Raw genomic sequence first — 20,707 nt, forward strand, 5'->3', positions numbered from 1 at the left:
TGAAGATAAACTACAACTGTAGTAGTGAGATTCTTTTGGTAGATGTTACTGCCTGATAACCTAAAAGTTTAGTTATGTATGAAGTACTGAATTCACATTTCAAATACATTAATTTCAACCACATTCCCACGTCTATCATTCTTATCATGGGCATCAGAAGCTACGTTTACTGAACCCGATTATGTGAATGAGAGCATGGAATCAGAAACCCCAGGTTTAAATTCTGGCTCTCCCATTTATTAACTCTGTGAGTTTGGGTAAGTTATCAAACTTCTCTGTGTCTCAGTTTCTCCTTCTATAAACGGAGGATAATAGTAACACTATTCTCACAGGGTTGTTTTGAGGACTAATGCACTTAGAAGAATGCTTATTCTGAAGAATAAGCATTAAATTTATGTTAGCAGGGGTTGCGACCACTAATACTACAATTTCTTTTATTATGCTAGGATGTAAGACAGATACTTTGTGTATTCATTGCCATGCTCCCAATGCCCAGACCAATGCCTGGCACACAGAAGAGACTCAATAACTGAATAAATTGCTATGTGACAATCATTATGATAAGCATTTTACATATTATTATTGCATTTATGCTTCATTATAACCTTATAAGATAGATAGTACTAACATTTTTATTTTACTAATAGGAAATAGAAGCTTGGATACAGATCAAGTAACTTCCTAAGGGCACACAGAACTTATAAACTCAGGTCTATCTGGCTGTAAATCCCATGGTCCATGCTGCTCAACTATTTCCTATTACGCACTGAATTTTAGAGATGCTTTTATTTAAATGTGATTTTTTGTACTTAGATCCTGAAAAGCACTCTGGAAGGGTGATAAAAACACTGTAGTGATAGTCTCCAATTTTGCTTTTGGGAAAAAAAAATAGTTATCTCTGCATAACTACTTGTGTCACAAAATGAATGTATCCTTACCGTTGACTTTGGTTGACTGTGGGGTTGCAAGAGTGTGCCTCTTGGAACTGGGGACCACTGGATGGCCATCTCTGTGTTATAGAAAAAAAAAAAAGGCAATTCCAAATTATTTAAGATGTTTGTTTAAATACCCTTCAAACCACTTGGTAACTATTGAGCCACAAGAATTTTATTCCAGATAGGCTTCAGGGGGTCTAGGCACCCGGAAGCTGTAGACAAAATATTTATCAGTTTTCATCTACCTCTTTTCTAGAGGGAGATATTCTTGACCCAAAAAAGATTAAGAATCATTTCTTTACATAATTTTTCTCTGGGTTTAGGATTAACACATTACTGTATTTCCCCTCATTTAAAACACTTGTAATATTCATGATCTAATAACTTAGTTCACTGTCATTCAGGTGATGGTTCAAAGATAACTTAGGAATTATAGATGACTAAGTTTTGTATATCTGAAACCCTTGATACATGCTTTTAAAAAAGTTATTTAAAGTGAAAATCTAGACAATATATATACATATGTATTATATATACATACACATTATATATATACATATAAACATATATGCATATATACAATATACATATATTATATATACATATACATTATATATATACATATACAATATACATATATTATATATACATATACATTATATATATATACACATACATATATATGTATATATATATGTGTATATATATATATATATATATATATATATATATGTATGTGTATATATATATTTAAAAGATTATAAGAAGGATAGTACCACCCAATGTGAAAAACTGTTAAAGACATCACCTTGGAAACAGAGGACTGGTATGCAATCTTAACACTGCTAGTACTTGAGAGAAAAGGGAGGTTGCCTAAAGTATATAGTGCTGGGAGAAGCAATTTACTATGGGCCCTACACATCCTACATATTCTTCCTGGGTACCCTAGAAATGAAAGGCCCTGACTGCTTTTTATATGGGCCAGTTCTCAAGGCTATGTTTGTGATGAGCAAGCTTGAGGGATGAGGGAGGCTCTTTCTCCAAATAAAAAGCAGGTTTTCTTACAGGCTGCCATGAAGGGCAGGGTTCCTCTTCTTCTCATGGTATTTCTCTCTGGTACTACAACCCACTGCATGTGCAGGAATCCACTAGGCCACATGTGTCATCTTCAGGAGACTTAGAAGATGTGTGGAACTTGTCCCAATACCATGCCATTGTTGCTTGTGGTTACCAAAAAAGTATTTTGTCTCTGACCCAGGAGTTTCATACCTTCTACCAGCATCCAAGAAACAATAACAGGCTGGCTTATTAGCTTGCAAGTTGGGTAAGACCACAGACCCTGTACAGTTCTTGACATACAGACAATTACCACAAATATATACCTCTCTGTTATTGCTGGCTGTGGGCTTCAAAGAGGGTAGATATATATAGTAGTGGAGAGAGCTGGAAGAAGAATGAAGGGGAAAGTAATTGTGACTAGCACCACTATATCTGTTGTGACTAAAGTGAAGAGAAAAGCAGAAGGGCAAAAGAGAGTGATTTTAGAGCTAGCATGAAGGGTACTCTACTAGTTTTGAGGCAAAAAAATTAGCTGGCTCTATGGTTCACAGAGATGTTAATTTTCACAAAAATATTTTCCAGATTGAACACTTTCCTCTTTCACTCATTAACATTCAGCTACACCTATGAAAATAAATGTATTCCAATCTAATTTTTAGAAATATATGAGGTAGGGGTGCTTGGATGGCTCAGTAGGTTAAACATCTGGCTCTTGATTTTGGTTCAGATCATCATCTTGGAGTTCATGGGATTGAGCCCCATGTCGGGCTCTACACTAACAATGTTAGTCTGGAGCCTGCTTGGGATTCTCTCTCTCTCAAAATGAATAAATAAACTTAAAAAAAAAAATATATGAGGGAAACAGACTAGGGATTATATTCAAAGAAAAAAAGTACACAATCAAATTTAAAGGTTTAGAAGGAACAAATGTTTATGATCAAATTATTTAATTACATTTTCTATACTTTTAAAGACATACTATGTAAAACTCACCATGTATCACAGACATAAATGTAACATAAATGTGTAATTTAGAAAGTCTGGCTGTGTGTACATTACGGTAGGCAGAATAATGGCCCCACAAAGGTGGCTACATCCTAATCTGCCAAACCTGTCAATATGTTACCTTACAGGGTAAAAGGGATTTTAAAGATGTAAGTTAAGGATCTAAAGATGAGGAGATTATCTTGGGTGGGCCCAATGTAATCACAGAAGTCCTTATAAATGAATGAGGAAGGGAGGAAAGAGAGTCAGAGAAAGAGATGTGACAACATAAGTAGAGTATTATGCCTGCTGGCTTTGAGGATGGAAGGGAAGCTCTGGAAGGTGGAAAAGGCAAGGAAATGGATTTTCTCCTGTAACCTCTTAAAGAAGGAATGCAACCCTGATAACATCTTGATTTTAGCCAACTGAAATCCATTTTGGATTTTGGATCTTTTTTTTTTTTTTCATTTTGGATTTCTGACCTCCAGAACTATTAATAAACTTATCATTTATGCCACTATATTTGTAGTAATTTGAAACTAATGCATACATTTTTTTTTTCAATTTATTTCTATTATTAAGTGAAGGAAAAGTTGCCATTAGCATTTCTTACAATGTGAAATTGTCATGAGGTATGGTGAAAGTGACAATTCTATGCCTCATTGGCTGTAGACATGACGTTTGGGCAGAACTAACTCTGTTCCAGCTCTGGGAATGGGCCAGGACTGGCCTAGGCCAATTGATATATTCTTATTTCTTTGTCTCAATTCAAGGGATAGCCTTAATTTAGGTCTAAGGCAAGAAATAGACAGTCCTTGCTTTACCATGGTTATTGGTGAGAATTGTTAGAAGATTGCTCTGGACGGTGCCATGTGTTAAGTGACAAAGCCACTTAACAATCATGAAGGAAACACATACACAGAAAAGAGGGTAATTGAAAACAGCAAAAAATGGAGCCATAGCCTGCATCAAATTTCACCTGATGACCACCTCATCTTTGCACTTTTAAATCCTATAAACTAGTAAGTTCCCTTTATTGTTTAAACCACTGTTGAGTTGTATTTTCTTTTACTTGCAATTGAAGACATCCTGACAAATGTGGTAACCACCCTATTATCAACTGCAAATATGTATCCAAACACTAATCCACTTAAAGTGCTCTTGGAATCTCCTATTAAGAAGTCTGTTCTAGCTTTATAAACTGCCAGTTTAGTCTGTGAGTTACTAATTCAGGAATATCTTTTTAAGATAACGTAGGTGTGATCAACAGCCTGAAACATGAGCAAACACACAAACCCCACAAGTAATTGCAGAGTACCTTGTTGCTTTCAGCACCACTGAAGGAAGCGACATGTCTAATGCTCTCTTAGCTTCTTCCAAGGTCATTCCTTGTGTGCTGACACCGTTCACATAGTGGATGATGTCCAATAGCTGGAGATTACCCTCAATGGCTGCAACTGACCTCGGATTGATATCACTAATATATATCACTTGATGAAGGCTGTCATGACCTCCAGATAAGGAAAAACCTTCAGGGAATAGAAAATATTGGTTTTCCTTAGTCTTAAGAGTACTTACTTTTAACCTAGCCAACAAAATCACACTGCACACAGCCTGAATGTGCATTACCCAACTCCTCTTTGTTGCATGTTAATATAATGTCAGGTAGCAAATGAGGCAGCACTGGCATCCTGGGTAATTCTAGAACTCGTCCTAGGACTAATCTGACTGTCTTGGGTGCAGCTCGGAGCAGATTCACTGCATCTGTGTGAGTCATGTTTGTCACATCTGTGTCATTAACCTACAAAAATGAGAAAGAGGCAAAATAGATTACAGTTTTGGAAAGAGAAGTTGCCATGAAAATACAGCAATCTCCCTAGCTCTACCTTAGCCAGTAAGAGAATGGTCTCTAATTTATTGCTAATTCCCTTTACTGTGGAAATCATAAGTACAATGAGCAAGTAATTACATGTGAAATAATAACGTAAAATATCTAACAAATGCATCATTATTTTGCTAATATAGGAAATTTATCCTCATGGTAATTTAAGAAACTTTCTGTCCCTAAGACTCAAGACAGCTTATGTAATGCTTTAAGTAAGAGTAGAGGAACTTTCAAATTAAAAAGGGCACTTTCAGCATTCCCTAAACTGTTAACTATACAAAGGCCTTTATTTTTAAGAGGTGGAGAAGGAAAACATAAACCAAACAAAGAAATGGAGTGTTATATTAACTCAACCTTCTTGTTCTTCCTTCTCCAGCCCTGACTTGGTCTCTGGCCACATTTGCATAAATCCATTCTTTAATGTCTCACCTTTATGAGCCGGTCCCCAGGTCTTAGCCTTCCATCGCTTTTGGCTGGATCTTGAATGACATCATGAACATAACAACCAATACTCTGATTGCCTTTGGTTACTGTAAAGCCCAGGCTTCCTTTTTCTGATTTAATTAGGGTAATGAGGAGTTCTACTTCCTAGGGAAGAAAACAGCGACTCTTTAGGTTGTCTATTTTTGCCCATTGACGAACAGAGATGACTATTATTTCTACTGAATAGCGGAGGAGGAAGTCAAACCTTAAAAGATTACTGATCTCAGCCAAGTGAAGCTAGGTCTATCCAATTCTAGATAGAATGTATCCCCATCTAAGAGTTGGGTTTAGAAGCAACACTATGTGTTGTCTAAAGATAGCTGAGACAAAACTTACTCATGCTTCAATTTTTGTATTTTCAAGGTAAACAAGGACACATGAATGGTTATACTTTGATGATCCTTTGATATATATTTTGAGGGGAAGGTGTAGGAAAATTCTTCATCTATTTCTGAGCAATTAAGATAGATGCCAAGAGCCACAAAAGAAAAGGTTTTCTTGTAAAAACATGAAGCCTTTAGGTGATTAGATATTACAACTTCATTTAGTTGTACAAAAAATTTTTTTTAAAGATTTTGACTGAGGGGTACCTGGGTAGCTCAGTCAGTTGAGCATCCGATTCTTAACATCGGCTCAGGTCATGATCCCAGGGTTGTAGGATCAAGCCTTGTGTTGGACTCCATGCTGACTCTGGAACCTGCTTGCGATTCTCTCTCTCTCTCTCTCTCTCTCTCTCTGTCCTTCTGCCCCTCTCCCCTGCCTATGCTCTCTCTCTCTCTCTCAAATTAAAAAAAAAAAAAAAGATTTTGAATGAGATATGAAGGTTGCTTACAGTTTACAGGGGTGATGACACACTTCTAAAGGAAATCTTGCAAAGCTTTTTTTCTCTTTTCGAAAAGATTATTTTCTATTGCTGAGAATGAAACTGAAGATGTATATATCACACACACACACACACACACACACACACACACACACTCTTCTAGGCAAACCAAGTATCTGAAGAGATTAACTCCAAAATGTTTATGATTTTTAGGTGGTGAGATTATCAGTGGTTTCAGTATTTTTTAAATCTGTTTTTTTAATTTTCCAATGATAAATATTTATTACTTGGATAATAAAAACAATATTGAAAAAGGCTGACTTTCAATCAATGTAAAGGATATTATTCTTGGAGATTTGGCTTCCAAACTGAATTTAAAGATTCAGAAGTTATAGGGTTATTTGTACAATGTAAAGGATTCCATTTGGGCATATACAAAAAAGTGTGGAAGAGAAAAACTTACATTCAAATTTGATTAAAAATTAAATAGGCAACTCATCAGGATTCGGGAAATAGTAGATAACTGTATTAGGTACTCTACCTATATTTCTTTTAATCCTCATCACAGTCCTAGGAGGTTACTAGCCCCATTTTATAGCCAGAACTACTAAGGCTCAGATGAATGAGATGCCTTCCATAGGCATCTGCCAAATTATAGCAAGTCAGTGGTAGCGTCAGGATTTATTTCCAGGTCTTTTTGTCTTTTCCCCTGGTTCTTGGCAGAGAAACACAGCAGATATGTTATCTACTTACTGGACCTGGATATGAACCTACTCAAAAATCAGCCTTTTCCCTAAAGGGAAGCTTTGTGTAACTACATCTTAACTGACAAAACATGGAATTTGTTTTTTACGTTTATTTATTTTGAGAGAAAGAGAGAGATTGCATGTGTGAAGGTGTGAGTGGAGGAAGAGCAGACAGAATCCCACGCAGGCTCCATACCGTCAGTGCAGAGACTTCCGTGGGGCTTAAACGCATAAACAATGAGATCATGACATGAGATCATGAGTTCATGACATGATATGAGTTCATGACATGAGTTCATGAAATCAACTCTTAACCAACTGAGCCATCCAGGTGCCCCCAGAATTTTCTTAATACAGAGGAAACAACTCACCAGCTCAAAGTCTTCAAGGTGGTTTTCTAAGTCATTTTTCAAAGATGTCAAGCTTTCTTGTCTAGTTGGTTCAGAAATGTGATGCATATGATATTTATCCATTGAATTAGTGGAAGCAGATTCTGATTGGGGTTGATAGCTCTGCCCAAGAGTCATGTCCAGTGGTAGAGGGGAAGGAGGATTGCTACAGAGAGAAAGAAGCAAGACTATTTTCAAATACATTTCAATGTCAATACAGTAAGTTTGTGCCACAAACAGAAAGCGCTTAACACATATTCATGTCTGCTTATGATTGCATTCCTAGCTAATTTTTGCCTAACTCTGGACTATGAATTTATTTCATGTCTGCTAGATGCTAACAATACCCATTTTTATTCTCTGTCCACATTCTTTTTTTTTTTTTAATGTTTATTTATCTTTGAGACAGAGAGATAGAGAGAGAGCACAAACAGGGGAAGAGCAGGGAGAGAGGGAGACACAGAATCCAAAGCACACAGAGTCCAACACAGGGCTCGAACTCAAGAACTGTGAGATCGTGACCTGAACCAAAGTCGGACACTTAACTGACTGAATCACCCAGGTGCCCCTGTCCAGATTCTATTTTGAAGCTCTTCAAGCTGCATAAATTAGTAAGACAGGTTAAATAAATAGACTTTTGATTCCTAGTCATTAACTAAAGGCTGAAGCCAATATTTTCAGAAGCCTAATGTGTGTTTCAACATAATAAGAAAGAGAAGAAATAGAAAAAGAATATAAGTCTTATTCCTGTGGTTATTTTGGATGATCCAATGGGGAAAAAAAAGCCCCAAAACACCAAAAGAACTTGAACAAGTATGGTTGCACCTAGATATACACAAAGATGTAACCAAACAGTAAAATGTATGAATAATTGTTAGAGGTACAGATGTAGTCTTTTCCTTTTTTTGCCTCTATGCTTACCTTTTGCAAACTGTCTCCTCCCCACCAATCACTTCTCTTTGTATTAGTACTCCCTATTCTCCTACCCCATCAGTATCAAAATAGGTCTTTTCTCTTTCTTGTAAGTAATATGAATTATGGTGAAATACAAACAACTTTCCCAATTACTAGTAAATATACTCAAGAGAGCAGCAAGTCTCAGGCTGAACGGCTAGAGAGCTTACGGTTTTGCTAACTAAAACTGTCAGTCACAGTAACTGGATATCCAATACAGCCATCATCTGCCTGATCACTGTGAAGTTCACACAGACATATTTCATTCTTAGAGAAATGTATGTTGCTGCTCCTGTCACAAACAAGAAGCAGTTGCTTTGAGTGCTACACATAATAGTGACAATACCTGTCATCAAGTTCTGGTTTATTAGGCATTTTCTGAGGATAGTAAAACATGGTACAAATGGTGTCTTCCTGATCGTTAGATGCTTCACGTTGGCTTTGTGCCTGTGATACCATGTTGCTCAGAGTCTGATGCAAAGCTGAACTCCAACTCATATTTGGTATCTTTGCTGGAGCTTTTACTAAGTCGTCTTCTCCACTCCCACTGCTGTCACTGTAACTGTCTCTCCTGGATGTACATTGTTTCTTGTTTTTGTCATACGTTTCATTTTCATCTGAGCTGGTGCCTTGCTCCACACATGCTGCTTGAGAAGGGTCTTTACTGTTGTTTGGGAGAACTTGTGCTGGAGAGTGCAACGGGGTCTGTAATGGACACATTTAAAGAGATCGGGGTGTGACAACTTATATTAACGTTAAAACACTTAATTGAAAAGGAACATGCTGAACAGCAGCACTTTCTATTAAAATATTCAATTATTTTCTGATAATAAAGGTAACCTATGCTCATTACACAGAAAAATCATATATAAATATATGCGAAAATAACAACTAATATCATATGACTTATACTTTACATCAGAATTATATATTATATCTTACCTTTTTTTTTTTTAAGATTTTATTTTTAAGTAGGGGGGAGCCAAGATGGTGGAACAGCATGGAAGATTTTATTTTTAAGTAATCACTATACCCAATGTGGGTCTCAGATTCACAACCCTGAGATCAAGACTCACATGCTCCACCAACTGAGCCAGCCAGGCACCCCTGTAGCCTACTTTGAAATTTAGGTTTCAATCATGAGTTTTTTCTGAGGTCCTTAAATATGCTTTGAAAAAAACTGCACAAAACTATGTAATGATCCCACAGATGGCTATACCTTTTACTTATTTCAGAATTCTTTTATTTTATAGAGTTGCTTCTAACTTTCTGCTACAATAGAAATCTAGAGCTTTTTTGTATGTACATTTTCACCTGAGTTTCTCATTATTTCCTTATAATTTTCTATATAATAGTCAGTACATAGGATGCTTTGAAAGGCCTTGCTAAGTATTTCCAGATTGCTTTCTACAAAGATTGTATCAATTTATATACTCATTAAGAGGAGAGTTCTACTCAGTTCTTCCTATCTGGTGCCAAAAATCAATGTAGTCTCATAAAATGCTGTTTATAATACACCTTACAGAAATCATATTTTCCTATTAATATCCTACAACTACCCCTCTCCCGGACATAAAGACCAAAGTTTCTGGGGCCAGACACTGCTGCCTTTCATACCCAGGGGTCATGTTTATTGGTAATGGAACACACTATAAAGTAGAGAGGACAAAAGTTGTCCTTCTTCAATTATATTAATATTATTATCCATCTATGTATGGATTCCTACCTATCAGCATGTAATTTATAAATAACCATCAAAATAGATTTTGGATCCTTTAGCTATTCCTTGACATAAGAAAGGGAAATGGACAAACATATTGCTTGCTCTGTGATTTCTAGTATTAAAAATAAGGGCAAAAACTCTCAAATAAATTTTATTTATGTATTTACTTGTTTAAAGTTTATTTATTTATTTTGAGAGAGAGCGAGCGAGCACAAGTGGGGGGAGGGGCAGACACAGACAGGGAGAGAGAGAATCCCAAGCAGGCTTCACACTGTCAGTGCAGAGCCCAATGCAGGGCTCAAACCCACAAACCGCAAGATCATGACCTGAGCCGAAGTTGGACGCCCAACGGACTGAGTTACCCAGGCTCCCCTCAAATTGTTTTTATTATTTAAACTAGCTCAGAATGAGAATTATGCTTCCCAGTTTGGTTCAATGAAGAAATGGACAGAAGGGCTTTGTAACCATTATTGTATTTTATTTTTAATTTATTTACTTTTTAAATTTAGGTTTATTTATTTATTTTGAGAGAGAGAGAGGCGGAGTGTGTGAGCAGGGAGGGGAGACAGACGGAGAGAGAGAATCACAAGCAGGCTCTGCAGAGCCCAATGCGGGGCTCGGACCCATGAACGCATGAGATCATGACCTGAGCCAAAATCAAGAGTCAGATGCTTAACCAACTGATCCACCCAGGCACCCCTGTAACCATGATTTGAAATCTTTTCCTATTTATGCTTAGAAAACAAACTCCTAAAATCCTAGAACTTTATAAGTGGAAAGGAGAGAAGAGAAAGTGAATTGAATTACTTTATATTACATATGCAGACTGCACTTGGAGGTCACGTGACACACCCAAGATACTCCTAGTTAAAGAATAAAGTAGATGAGACCCAGGAGATCAATCAGTGACAAAACCATGACAGCTGAATTAATCACTCAATTGCTATTCTATAAAAATATAAATTAACTTTTCATAGTTCTCACCAAAAGAGCAGGGTCAATTTCTGGTAGCACACCAGGTGAAGGTCTACATAGAAGCAAGGATACTTCTGGGGATGTTCCCCGGAGAGCAGAGATGACTTCCTAGGGGTACCATGAATGACAAATGAAGATACAGTTAAGATAGCACTATGAAATCATAATGAAAGGCTAATCCATCTCATTATTAGAAGTATTACATTCAACACCTGGGGGCTCACCTGCTGAGATAGTCCTTTCAAAGAGGCTCCATTCACTTTTAGGATAACATCTCCCACTTCAATTTTTCCACTTTCTGCTGCTGGCTGTCCAGGAAAGAGCTTTTTAACTCTTACTATGCTGGCATTCATTTGTTCAGGAATAAGACTGTCTTCTCGAGAAAAACTGAATCCTAGGCCTGAGCTATTTTTAAACAATTTAACCTCAAATGTATTCTCTGGAGAAAAAAAAAAACATTAAAAAAATTTAAATATTCTTATCGTGCTGTGTACACATATGCACATACAAACGTATGTGCTTTTAGACACATTTTAAAAAACCCATCTTCTCAGAATATTTACAGCTTTACAGGCACTTACTGTACTTTTATTCTATATTCAAATCCTATTTCACACTCTCTATCATTAAAAAAACTTAATAAACTAAGCTGCATGAACTAAGCTACTTGAACAGAAGAGAGGGTTTGATATCTGGGTTCTGAAAATAAAATTATGCTTTAATCCCATGTGTTTTCAAAGATTATAGAATAACATTAAAAAAAAAAGAGAAAAATCTGGGGAAGGGTAAGAATGAAGGAAGTTTGGGGACACAATGGGAGAAAGATGGTAAGAAGAGTGAAGCAAATGTTAGAGAAGGGTAGGGGAAAGTAAGCTGACATTCCAGTGTTTCAGTGAGGTATAATGTAATCCAGTAAATTGATATGGCATTATAAACAAATTTCAATCAACAAAAGAAGTTGAAAGAACAATAACCAGAAAAGAATGAAGTAACATATTTAAGGAAGGAGTGATGGAAGAAATAAACAATACAAGGCAATATAAAGAGGTAAAGTAGGTATGCTAATTTTATTTTCATAATCAGATAAAATAATACAGGCTGGGCTATTTTTTCTCCTTATTTTTGCAACTAATTCTGAGGCACTAAACATTTGGTAATCAAATAAGGATTTAAAATAAAAAGCAAAACAATGGTATATACCACCATCAGCATTTATAAAGTAAAGGACATTTATGCCCCTTAAAATGAGATAGATGGAAATCTCAGAATAAAGGGTATTTCTGTATTATGAACACTTAGCTTTATGAAAAGCTCAGTACTACCTCATTCTTAATTTTCTTATTTTTTAAAAACTTTTATTTATGTACTTTGAGAACAAGAGCGGGTGAGGAGCAGAGAGAGAGGTAGAGAGAGAGAATCCCAGACAGACTCTGCAGGGCTCGAACTCCTGAACTGTGAGATCATGACTTGAGCTAAGATCAAGAGTCAGATGCTTAACGGACTGAGCCACGCAGGTGCCCCTATTCTTAATTTCTTATTTTACTACCAAGTAGCAGTATGTCCAAGAGCTTGCAAAGTTTGTAAGAAAGATCATGATCTGGGAACTATGAGGTGAATTTCTACCTAGGGTTAGCTTGACAAGTCCACAGAATTAATCAAAAATATAGAAAATGTTACAAGTCAAGGTTTCATATGAGTTTGAAGCCATTCTCAGCAATTATTTATAGTTATTTTTTTCCTTGAAAATTTCATTTGAATTTTATAACTATTCAAAGGACTATTAAGTGACCAAAAGTTGTTTCATGCATGACTTCATTACCTAAGGTCTTTCAGACTTAAGAGGTGCATATATATGTCCTTAAAAAAAAATGGTATAGTGATCCATCAGATTATTTATACTTGACAAGAGTAATTAGAGGGACTCAGGCATGAATTATGATCCAACATACAAAAATCAAATTTTGACTAAGTCAAGAATAAGTTAAAGGTGAGATGACAGTCTCCCAAGGCCTGACCTTCAGTGACAAAGCTGTAGTCTTTGACATGAGTCATTTTCTTCATCTTTTCTGGGGCTTGACCTTGGGCATCTGGATCTGGAAAGGTGCACTGTGGGGTGATGGGGACATGTTCTTTGGATGCTGGAGACTGTCCTTTTTCTAATAACAGATGAACCACCTGGACAAATGGAATAGCATTTCATTAACTAAGAAGAATTATAAGAAAGTAGGTAAATTTTGAGGACTTTATATGGTTGATCTTATAAAATCATTTAAAGTAACTGGTCCACCAAAATATAGATAGAGGGAGAGAAAAAAAAGAAAACCCAAAAACATAGATAGAGGGAGGGGAAAAAACAAAAACAAAAAACAAAGCAAGGGACTGAAAATTTCAGAGTCAAGTTTTTCTTATTTTCTGTATAAAAAATAATTAAAAAGAAAAATCTCTCTTATAGAAATAACATAAACATGTTATAAGAAATTTGGGCACTAGAATAAAAACACCGCTATGCTATAATACATAGACCATTATAAATAATTTGGTAAACTTTAGAAAATAATTCAGCTTTGGGCTGAAAAATGACTAGAAGTGAAAATCACTAGATGTTTGTCCTTGTTGACAAAAAGTTAAAAAAAATGCAAACTCCACCCTTCCTCCCGTCAGATCTGGTAATATTATGGCTAAATGTGATATAGAAAGTCAAGTTCCCTCAGTGAAAAACCTCTTGCAATAATACCTGCTTCCCAATTTGAAGGGAAAAAAATACTAGAACGTTTACATGAATCAGGCTTGGTTTCTTGACTAATAAATTTGGAGATCTTAGTGAGACAGATATTATTCACAAATTACTTATGTTCTTGTAAGCTATCTTAAGTGGTTGGTATAATGAGCTATTTATTACCTGTCCTGTATTTCTCAGTGTTTCCACAGCTTGCTTATGGGTAGCTCCTTCCAGACTAACTCCGTTAACAGCAAGAACACGATCACCTATAAATTAGACAGCAATTTTGAGAAAAGTAGATGATAAAATAAAGATTCTATATGCTTTCTAATATCTTGTGGTCTTGTTTTGTATTAATTTGTTTAAGGAGAGACTCAGACAAATTCTGGACAAAATTCTGTCACAGAGTTTCTTTAATATGTGTTTACTTTCTTTCCTAATTTTATGACTAATCTTAAATACAATTTAGAAGAAGATATTGTATATATTATAAAGTCAATTTATTTATTTTATTTTATTTTTAAAAAAAATTTTTTAACGTTTATTTATTTTTGAGACAGAGAGAGACAAAGCATGAACGGGGGAGGGGCAGAGAGAGAGGGAGACACAGAATTGGAAGCAGGCTCCAGGCTCCAAGCCGTCAGCCCAGAGCCCAACACGGGGCTCAAACTCACGGACTGCGAGATCGTGACCTGAGCTGAAGTCGGAGGCTTAACTGACTGAGCCACCCAGGCGCCCCTATAAAGTCAATTTAAATAAACTGACTATAAATGTAGAGAGATTGGAGGGCTTTTAACCTAGTTAGCTGTTATTAAAAATGTAGATGCCAGTGTTTTTACAAGAGCACTATTCCTTTCTCATTTTCTGGCAATTTGCTTCTCAGAAAGTACAAAACATGAACTGAAACACTGTCAAGATATTTTCCGATACTAGAGATTAGGCTGGAAAGAAGAGTTTTGGAATGACATCAAGGAGTTTTTTTTAATGCTTTAGTCTTAAAAAAATTGCATGTGTTCTTCTATTATGAATATTTAAAGGTCTTTATGAATTTCCTAATTTCTACTTTATTTGTTAAATGATAATCCTATATGCAATTCCTGTACACACACACTCTACCTTTGTGAATTCTACCATCGGACTCGGCTGCTCCCTTGGGAATAACAGCTTTCACATAAATGCCACCATGTCTGACGCTGGTATTCACACCCCCCTAAATGGAAAAAGACAAGTAAAATAACATTTTGTAATATGAGAAATTTCACACTCCATCTTTCAAATCTGAGACCTAGAAAGCGTTCAATCCATCAGCCAAAGCAGCAGTACCACATCAGCACATGCAATTAATTCAAAACCCAAGAATATTTCTAGCCAAGTTTTCCAAATGTAAAGCAGTTACATTTTAGAAAAACTCTTTACTCAGAAAACAACATGTCAGATCTTGACTGTATGAAGAATTGCTCTCCCTTTGTAAGTCTATACCATGAGTTATGAGCAAGCAGGAAGCAAAACCCATCTATGCAAAATTAGTAGAAGATGACTGTCTGAAAAAAACAGCAAATAGAATAATTTGCTTCAGATCATATCTGCTAAACTGAAACTTGCAAATCTCATGAGTCAAGAAAAACATTTTTTTTTTTTTTTTCATTTTAAAAGGCTTTGGTAGGTAAGTTTTGTTATAATGTAGATGAGATCTAATGAGTATATTCTCCATCTTTTGTGGATATACAGCTTTTCTTTCCCCACACAACAGAAAGATAATAAAATTCTAAAGAAGTTAAGGACAAGAGGTAAAGGATTATGATATTTTTAAAAGTGCTAGAACATTAGGTTTTCTTTTTGACCTCGGTATATTAATAGTGCTATTTCTACCATGTTTCTAAATGGCTTTTCCTACCTAACAATACCCTTCAACTGTCATAAATGATAATGTTACACTTTAGAATTAATACAAGTCTCAAGCATTTTCATCAAATAGCCTATGCTCATATTTTAACTACCTTAAAAGTACATATATTCCTTGGGAACCTCTAATTTTAATATACTAATCACATTTACAAATTTAGATATATTATGGAGAGAAAGGGCATATAAATATACATTAGAATTTATTTATCATGTGGGTTAAAATGTATTATTCCATGCTTATGCAGAAGTGTCAAATGTATGCAAAACATACTTATTAATTTTATGTTTTCTAAGTCTTGTATTCAGATTAAACATTATGAAATGTAAGGGGTTTGAGTAGATAGACTTGTCTAATTTCTTTTAAATCACAGGAAAAAGTGCCTAGCACAAAAGTTATTTTTTAAAAAGTTTTAAGATACAATTCAATTTTTAATTTTGGAAATATTTGACAGGTTTCCCTTTCGAAGCAAAATAAATTAATAAATTGGCATACAATAGGTTGCTGGAAATAGAGAAGAGAAAACATTTGAAAACCTTGTCAAACAGTACCGTGACACTTATCCCCAAGCTGTTATCATTTTTAGCCAGTTCAACCTCAAAGACATCTCCAGGTTTAGGAGGTGATGAAGGAAAAGTTTTAAAATTCATTTTGTTGGATGTATTCATTGAGGAGGAGGATTCCTTAACAAAGAAAAACAAACAAAAGGATTTCTTGTTAGAGTCAGAATGAATTACTACTGGAAGATCAATATGTGTTTTTTAGAAAAATTAAGAAAAAGCAAGATATTAAAGGATAGAGTAAATTCAAAGATCATGAGGGCAGGAAGACATCTTAGAGATCATTTAATCCAATGCCTTCATATTTTATGGTTAAGGATATTGAGGTCTAGACATTAAAGGTCTTCCTTCAGGTCAAACAGCTAGATAAGGCAGAGGGAATCCCAGAACCCAGTTCAAACCTAGCTTTTACATAATCCTTGTCCAATGCTTTTTATGCTCCTGAATGTAGAAAGTATTTCTATTTCCTTTAAAAATCAATATATATCAAAGCAGCAGCTTTTAACTTGGACCTCTAAGATGAGTAGGCTTCATGTTTACTTTGCTTATATTTACAAATCCAATATAAACAATACCTAAGACCCATTTGTAAGGGCATTACCCTCTTGTGAGGAATGTTGGTTCCTCCATGAACAAAGAGCTTATGGGTCTTTTCTGAATCCGCTTGTGAATGTGAGTTTAAATTTATGTCATTTCTAGGAAATGAGCAATTTTGTATGTTGTTGTTCTTATTATTTTTGTACATTCAGAACTTCAGAAGAATTCAGCTATCAACAGTAAAGTCAACTGCCCATCATGTGAGCTACTTAAGAACAGAATTTTCAGATATTAAATTCTCTTATTAATAGAAATGTTAAATATGCAAGATATAAATGACTTGTAAAAAATAATCATAACCTGATTATTCATTCCTTTCTGTTACCAGGTAGCAAGTTCCCAGAATAATAGCCATTTTAGAGTTAGTATTCAAGCTGCTAATTTGTCAGAAAGTTAGTATCAAATGCAGCAGCAGTTAGTTAGTAACAATATATACACAATTCCTCCTTTCCAGACTAATAAAAGCAGTTTAGAGTAGATTATCCTGCTCTGTAATATATTTGCTATTGTTTGCTTTATTAAATGAAAAAAACAAACACACACAAAAACAAAAAAACCAGAGATTTAAATTAAACTATGCCTTTTTTGGTGTTTGATGATCCTGAGTGCTCGAATAAGTAGCTTCATCCATGTCTGAATCTCCACGGTCAGAGTAATCTGTTGCATCAGAAATGCCTGGGTTTTTAGTCTTGTTTCCATTACTGTCAGCGGAAGCCCTCTTTTTCTCAGTGGTTTTGGATGTCACAGAAGGGGAAGGGCTGCCGTGCTGTGATTCCTGCCAGGTTCGGTCACCCGCAGGGCTGGCAAAGAAACCATTGACCTGGCTCTGGGACAAGCTGGCACTCTCAGTCCTGGAATCCTGAGAACTCAGGCTTCCTTCGCGCAGGCCCCCAGACTGCCCACAAGAGCTCTCTGAAATGTGCCTTGGGGTACCATGTGGCCAGTGGTGATCCTCAGAAGAATCTACAGTACTGTCTTGCATGTAGGAAGGTTTCTTCAGGTAGTTTTTCATGCCATTGGCAATGTGCACAGGAGTAGAAGGCACTAGAAGTCAAAAATCCATCAAGGAGAGTAACAGGTTAGTGACACACATGTCTGGGCTTACATACTTGCAGAGCGTTTCTTAATGATTGTGGGAGAATTTTACACAGGATAACATATCCACAACACCTGATCCGGGGCCTGGAACCAAAATAAGGACCCAAAAGGTGTAGCAGGTGCTTTGTGATTCCTTTGTCCCCTCTTTTGGTCATTCCTGCTGCATCTCCTATAAAAATGCATATCCCCTTTGCCTTAACTTTTTATTTCCATTCTCCAAGACCTACTACAAACGAGTCTCCTCTGTGAAGACTTTTTTGATTCCCTAACTAAAATTAATTTGAATCACCCAAACTCTTTAATCCTTATTTAATGGTTATTTATTTATTTATTTTGTATTGTCCTCCCAGACTGCATTTTTTGGACTCCAAATAATTATAAAGGCAACTCCAAATTCATTATATATATATATATATATATATATTTCTTATCAAAAACCACTTAAAGTGTATCTAAGTAAGACACAAATCATAGATTTGTATAAAAAATTACAGATGCAAATTTATAAGAAATTGAAAGTTTTATGTAGCATGCGAAACCAAGGAAAATTTAAAAGAAGAATGAGCAACTGGAAAGGGAATATTTGCAAAAATAACAAAAAATAATCAAAGGGTTAATATTCCTAATATGCAGAGTTTCTAAAAGGTAGTAAGAAAGAGATTTAAAACCCCTATGCAACAAGGGTGTGATGTGTAGACTGGAAATTCATTTTTTTTGTTAACATTTATTCAATTTTGAGAGACAGAGACAGAGTTGGGGGCGGGGGGCAGAGAGAGAGGGAGACACAGAATCTGAAGCAGACTCCAGGCTCTCAGCTATTAGCACAGAGCCCGACGTGGGACTTGAACCCACGAACTGTGAGATCGTGACCTGAACTGAAGTTGGATGCTTAACCGACTGCGTCAACCAGGTGCCCCTGTAGCCTGGAAATTCAGAGTAAAATACAAATAATAAATATATAAAGCAACATCCTCATTGTTGCTCAAGGATATGCAACTTAATGCAGTTTTCTACCTGTATGGCTGACAAAAATGAGAATGACTGATAATCTCTCATACCACTGATGGTGTGAGAAGAGCCCTGTCACATCTACTTGGCTAAATATACATTGATAAAACTTGGGCAAATTGATAGCATTCTGTCGAAAATTTAAATGTGCATACTAAATACACTTTTAGGTATATAACCTCTAGAAATATGTACAATTTCCAACGGTGTGTATACAAGTATATTTGTTGAAGCAACATTTATAAAAGGATTATAGCTAACCTAGATGTACAACAGAAAAACATTAAAATTTAATACACCCATGACACGAAATATAATGCCATATGAAAAAGGTGTATATTCATGGATGTTCAGAATATACAGTGTGCAAGTGACAAATTGATATTTAGATTATAAAAAATAATTGGATTTTTAGTTAAAAAAAGTGTGTGTGTGTCTGTGTGTGGACATGCATACAGGTACCACTTTTTTTTCAATAATGTATCTATAATATACAGAAAGTGACATAGACACCAAACAGTTTCCCTAGAAAATGGGGTAAGGAGACTTTTTACTTCATAGATTTCTGTATAAATTGGATTTTAACAAACTAGTATGTATTCTATAACTTAAAAAAATTAGCAAACATAAAGAAAAAAAAAACTTCCTCTTTGGTGGTTGATACTTGAGAGGGATAGTCTAAGATACATGCCAGTAATGTTCTACCTTCTTTGAGTTTTATTTTAAGTTACACTACAGTATAGCTACACATGATGGGAAGAGTAATCTAGCTTTCTGAAGAAACTGTTTCACAGAACTATATTTTAACATTATGCTCTTAACTTTTATTGAGAATGAATAGTAAAAAATAAAATAACCACATGGAAGTCTGCTGGAAAAAAAAGCTTCATTGATCCCTGCACTAGGTAAAGTTTCTCTGCTAAATGCTCTCTTGGCACCTTGGAACTTCTTCCTAATGTTTATCATAGTTACAATGAAACATTTATTTGCTTAGTTAGTTCAATATTTCAATATTTGTCTCCCCTGATAAAGTGTAAGTCTCATGAGGGTAGAGTGTCTGTGTCTTGCACACCACAGGCATTCAATAAATATTTGTTGAGGGGTGCCTGGATGGCTCAGTAGGTTACGTGTCTGACCTCAGCTCAGGTCATGATCTCACGTTCGTGAGTTTGACAGCTCAGAGCCTGGAGTCTGCTTTGGATTCTGTGTCCGTCTCTCTCTGCCCCTCCCCTGCTCATGCTCTATCTCTGTCTCTCAAAAGTAAATAAACATAAAAAAAAAAAAATTGTTGAACAAATGAGTGAATTTTCTATAAAATATCTATTGAAAAGAAAATTAAGATGTGAATCCCTTAGAGCTTTAAATATTTAGAGGAAAAATGAGCTTCTTCTGAATCATATGCTTCTTTTGCTAAAACGTGGTAAGTAAACTAACCCAATGTTTGTTTTGCTTTGTTTGATTTGGTTTGGTTTTGGGTGCTTGAAACTCAGAAGTATGCTACAACATTTTCAAATGCAATCATCTTCCTTTGCCTAAGATGACTAGACTACAATTAGATTATAAGGCTCTTTTGGGCAGTGATGGTGTTTTCTATCTGTTGTGTTTGTTCTATCTGTTGAAAATATTACTTATATACGTACATATTTATATATATACATATATATACACACACACATACACTATATACATAACAAAGTATTTAGTGAATATAAGAAACCATAGTCAAAATAACTCATCTGTATAAAATGTAAGAAATTTTTATGTTACAACACACTGTACAAAATGTTTTTTCTATTTTATCATAATTGTCTGAAATTATGCCTAAAATTCACTATCTAAACTTGTTTCTCAGCTAATATTTAATTA

The 20,707-nt window shown here is 35.4% G+C and overlaps 1 protein-coding gene across 8 annotated transcripts in view; it reads right to left on the minus strand.

Annotated features, from left to right (window-relative positions):
* The window catches only part of PTPN13 (protein tyrosine phosphatase non-receptor type 13), a 227,976-nt gene that overhangs the window by 28,394 nt on the left and 178,875 nt on the right, over positions 1–20,707 (minus strand). For 5 of the 8 annotated variants that reach the window (XM_053901411.1, XM_053901412.1, XM_053901409.1 and 2 more), the window contains 13 exons: positions 17,316–17,779; positions 16,115–16,261; positions 14,792–14,885; positions 13,856–13,941; positions 12,972–13,131; positions 11,181–11,395; positions 10,966–11,064; positions 8,605–8,963; positions 7,287–7,470; positions 5,293–5,451; positions 4,608–4,779; positions 4,297–4,507; positions 939–1,009 (listed from right to left, as the gene is read on the minus strand). In XM_053901411.1, the coding sequence (XP_053757386.1) occupies positions 939–1,009; positions 4,297–4,507; positions 4,608–4,779; positions 5,293–5,451; positions 7,287–7,470; positions 8,605–8,963; positions 10,966–11,064; positions 11,181–11,395; positions 12,972–13,131; positions 13,856–13,941; positions 14,792–14,885; positions 16,115–16,261; positions 17,316–17,779 (2,421 nt within the window). The remainder of the gene's footprint in view (positions 1–938; positions 1,010–4,296; positions 4,508–4,607; positions 4,780–5,292; positions 5,452–7,286; positions 7,471–8,604; positions 8,964–10,965; positions 11,065–11,180; positions 11,396–12,971; positions 13,132–13,855; positions 13,942–14,791; positions 14,886–16,114; positions 16,262–17,315; positions 17,780–20,707) is intronic. The other 3 variants (XM_053901413.1, XM_053901407.1, XM_053901410.1) reach the window with 2 other exon arrangements.

Source organism: Panthera pardus, unplaced genomic scaffold (assembly GCF_024362965.1).
Source record: "Panthera pardus isolate Hobbes unplaced genomic scaffold, ASM2436296v1 HiC_scaffold_13, whole genome shotgun sequence".
Classification (NCBI taxonomy): domain Eukaryota; kingdom Metazoa; phylum Chordata; class Mammalia; order Carnivora; family Felidae; genus Panthera; species Panthera pardus.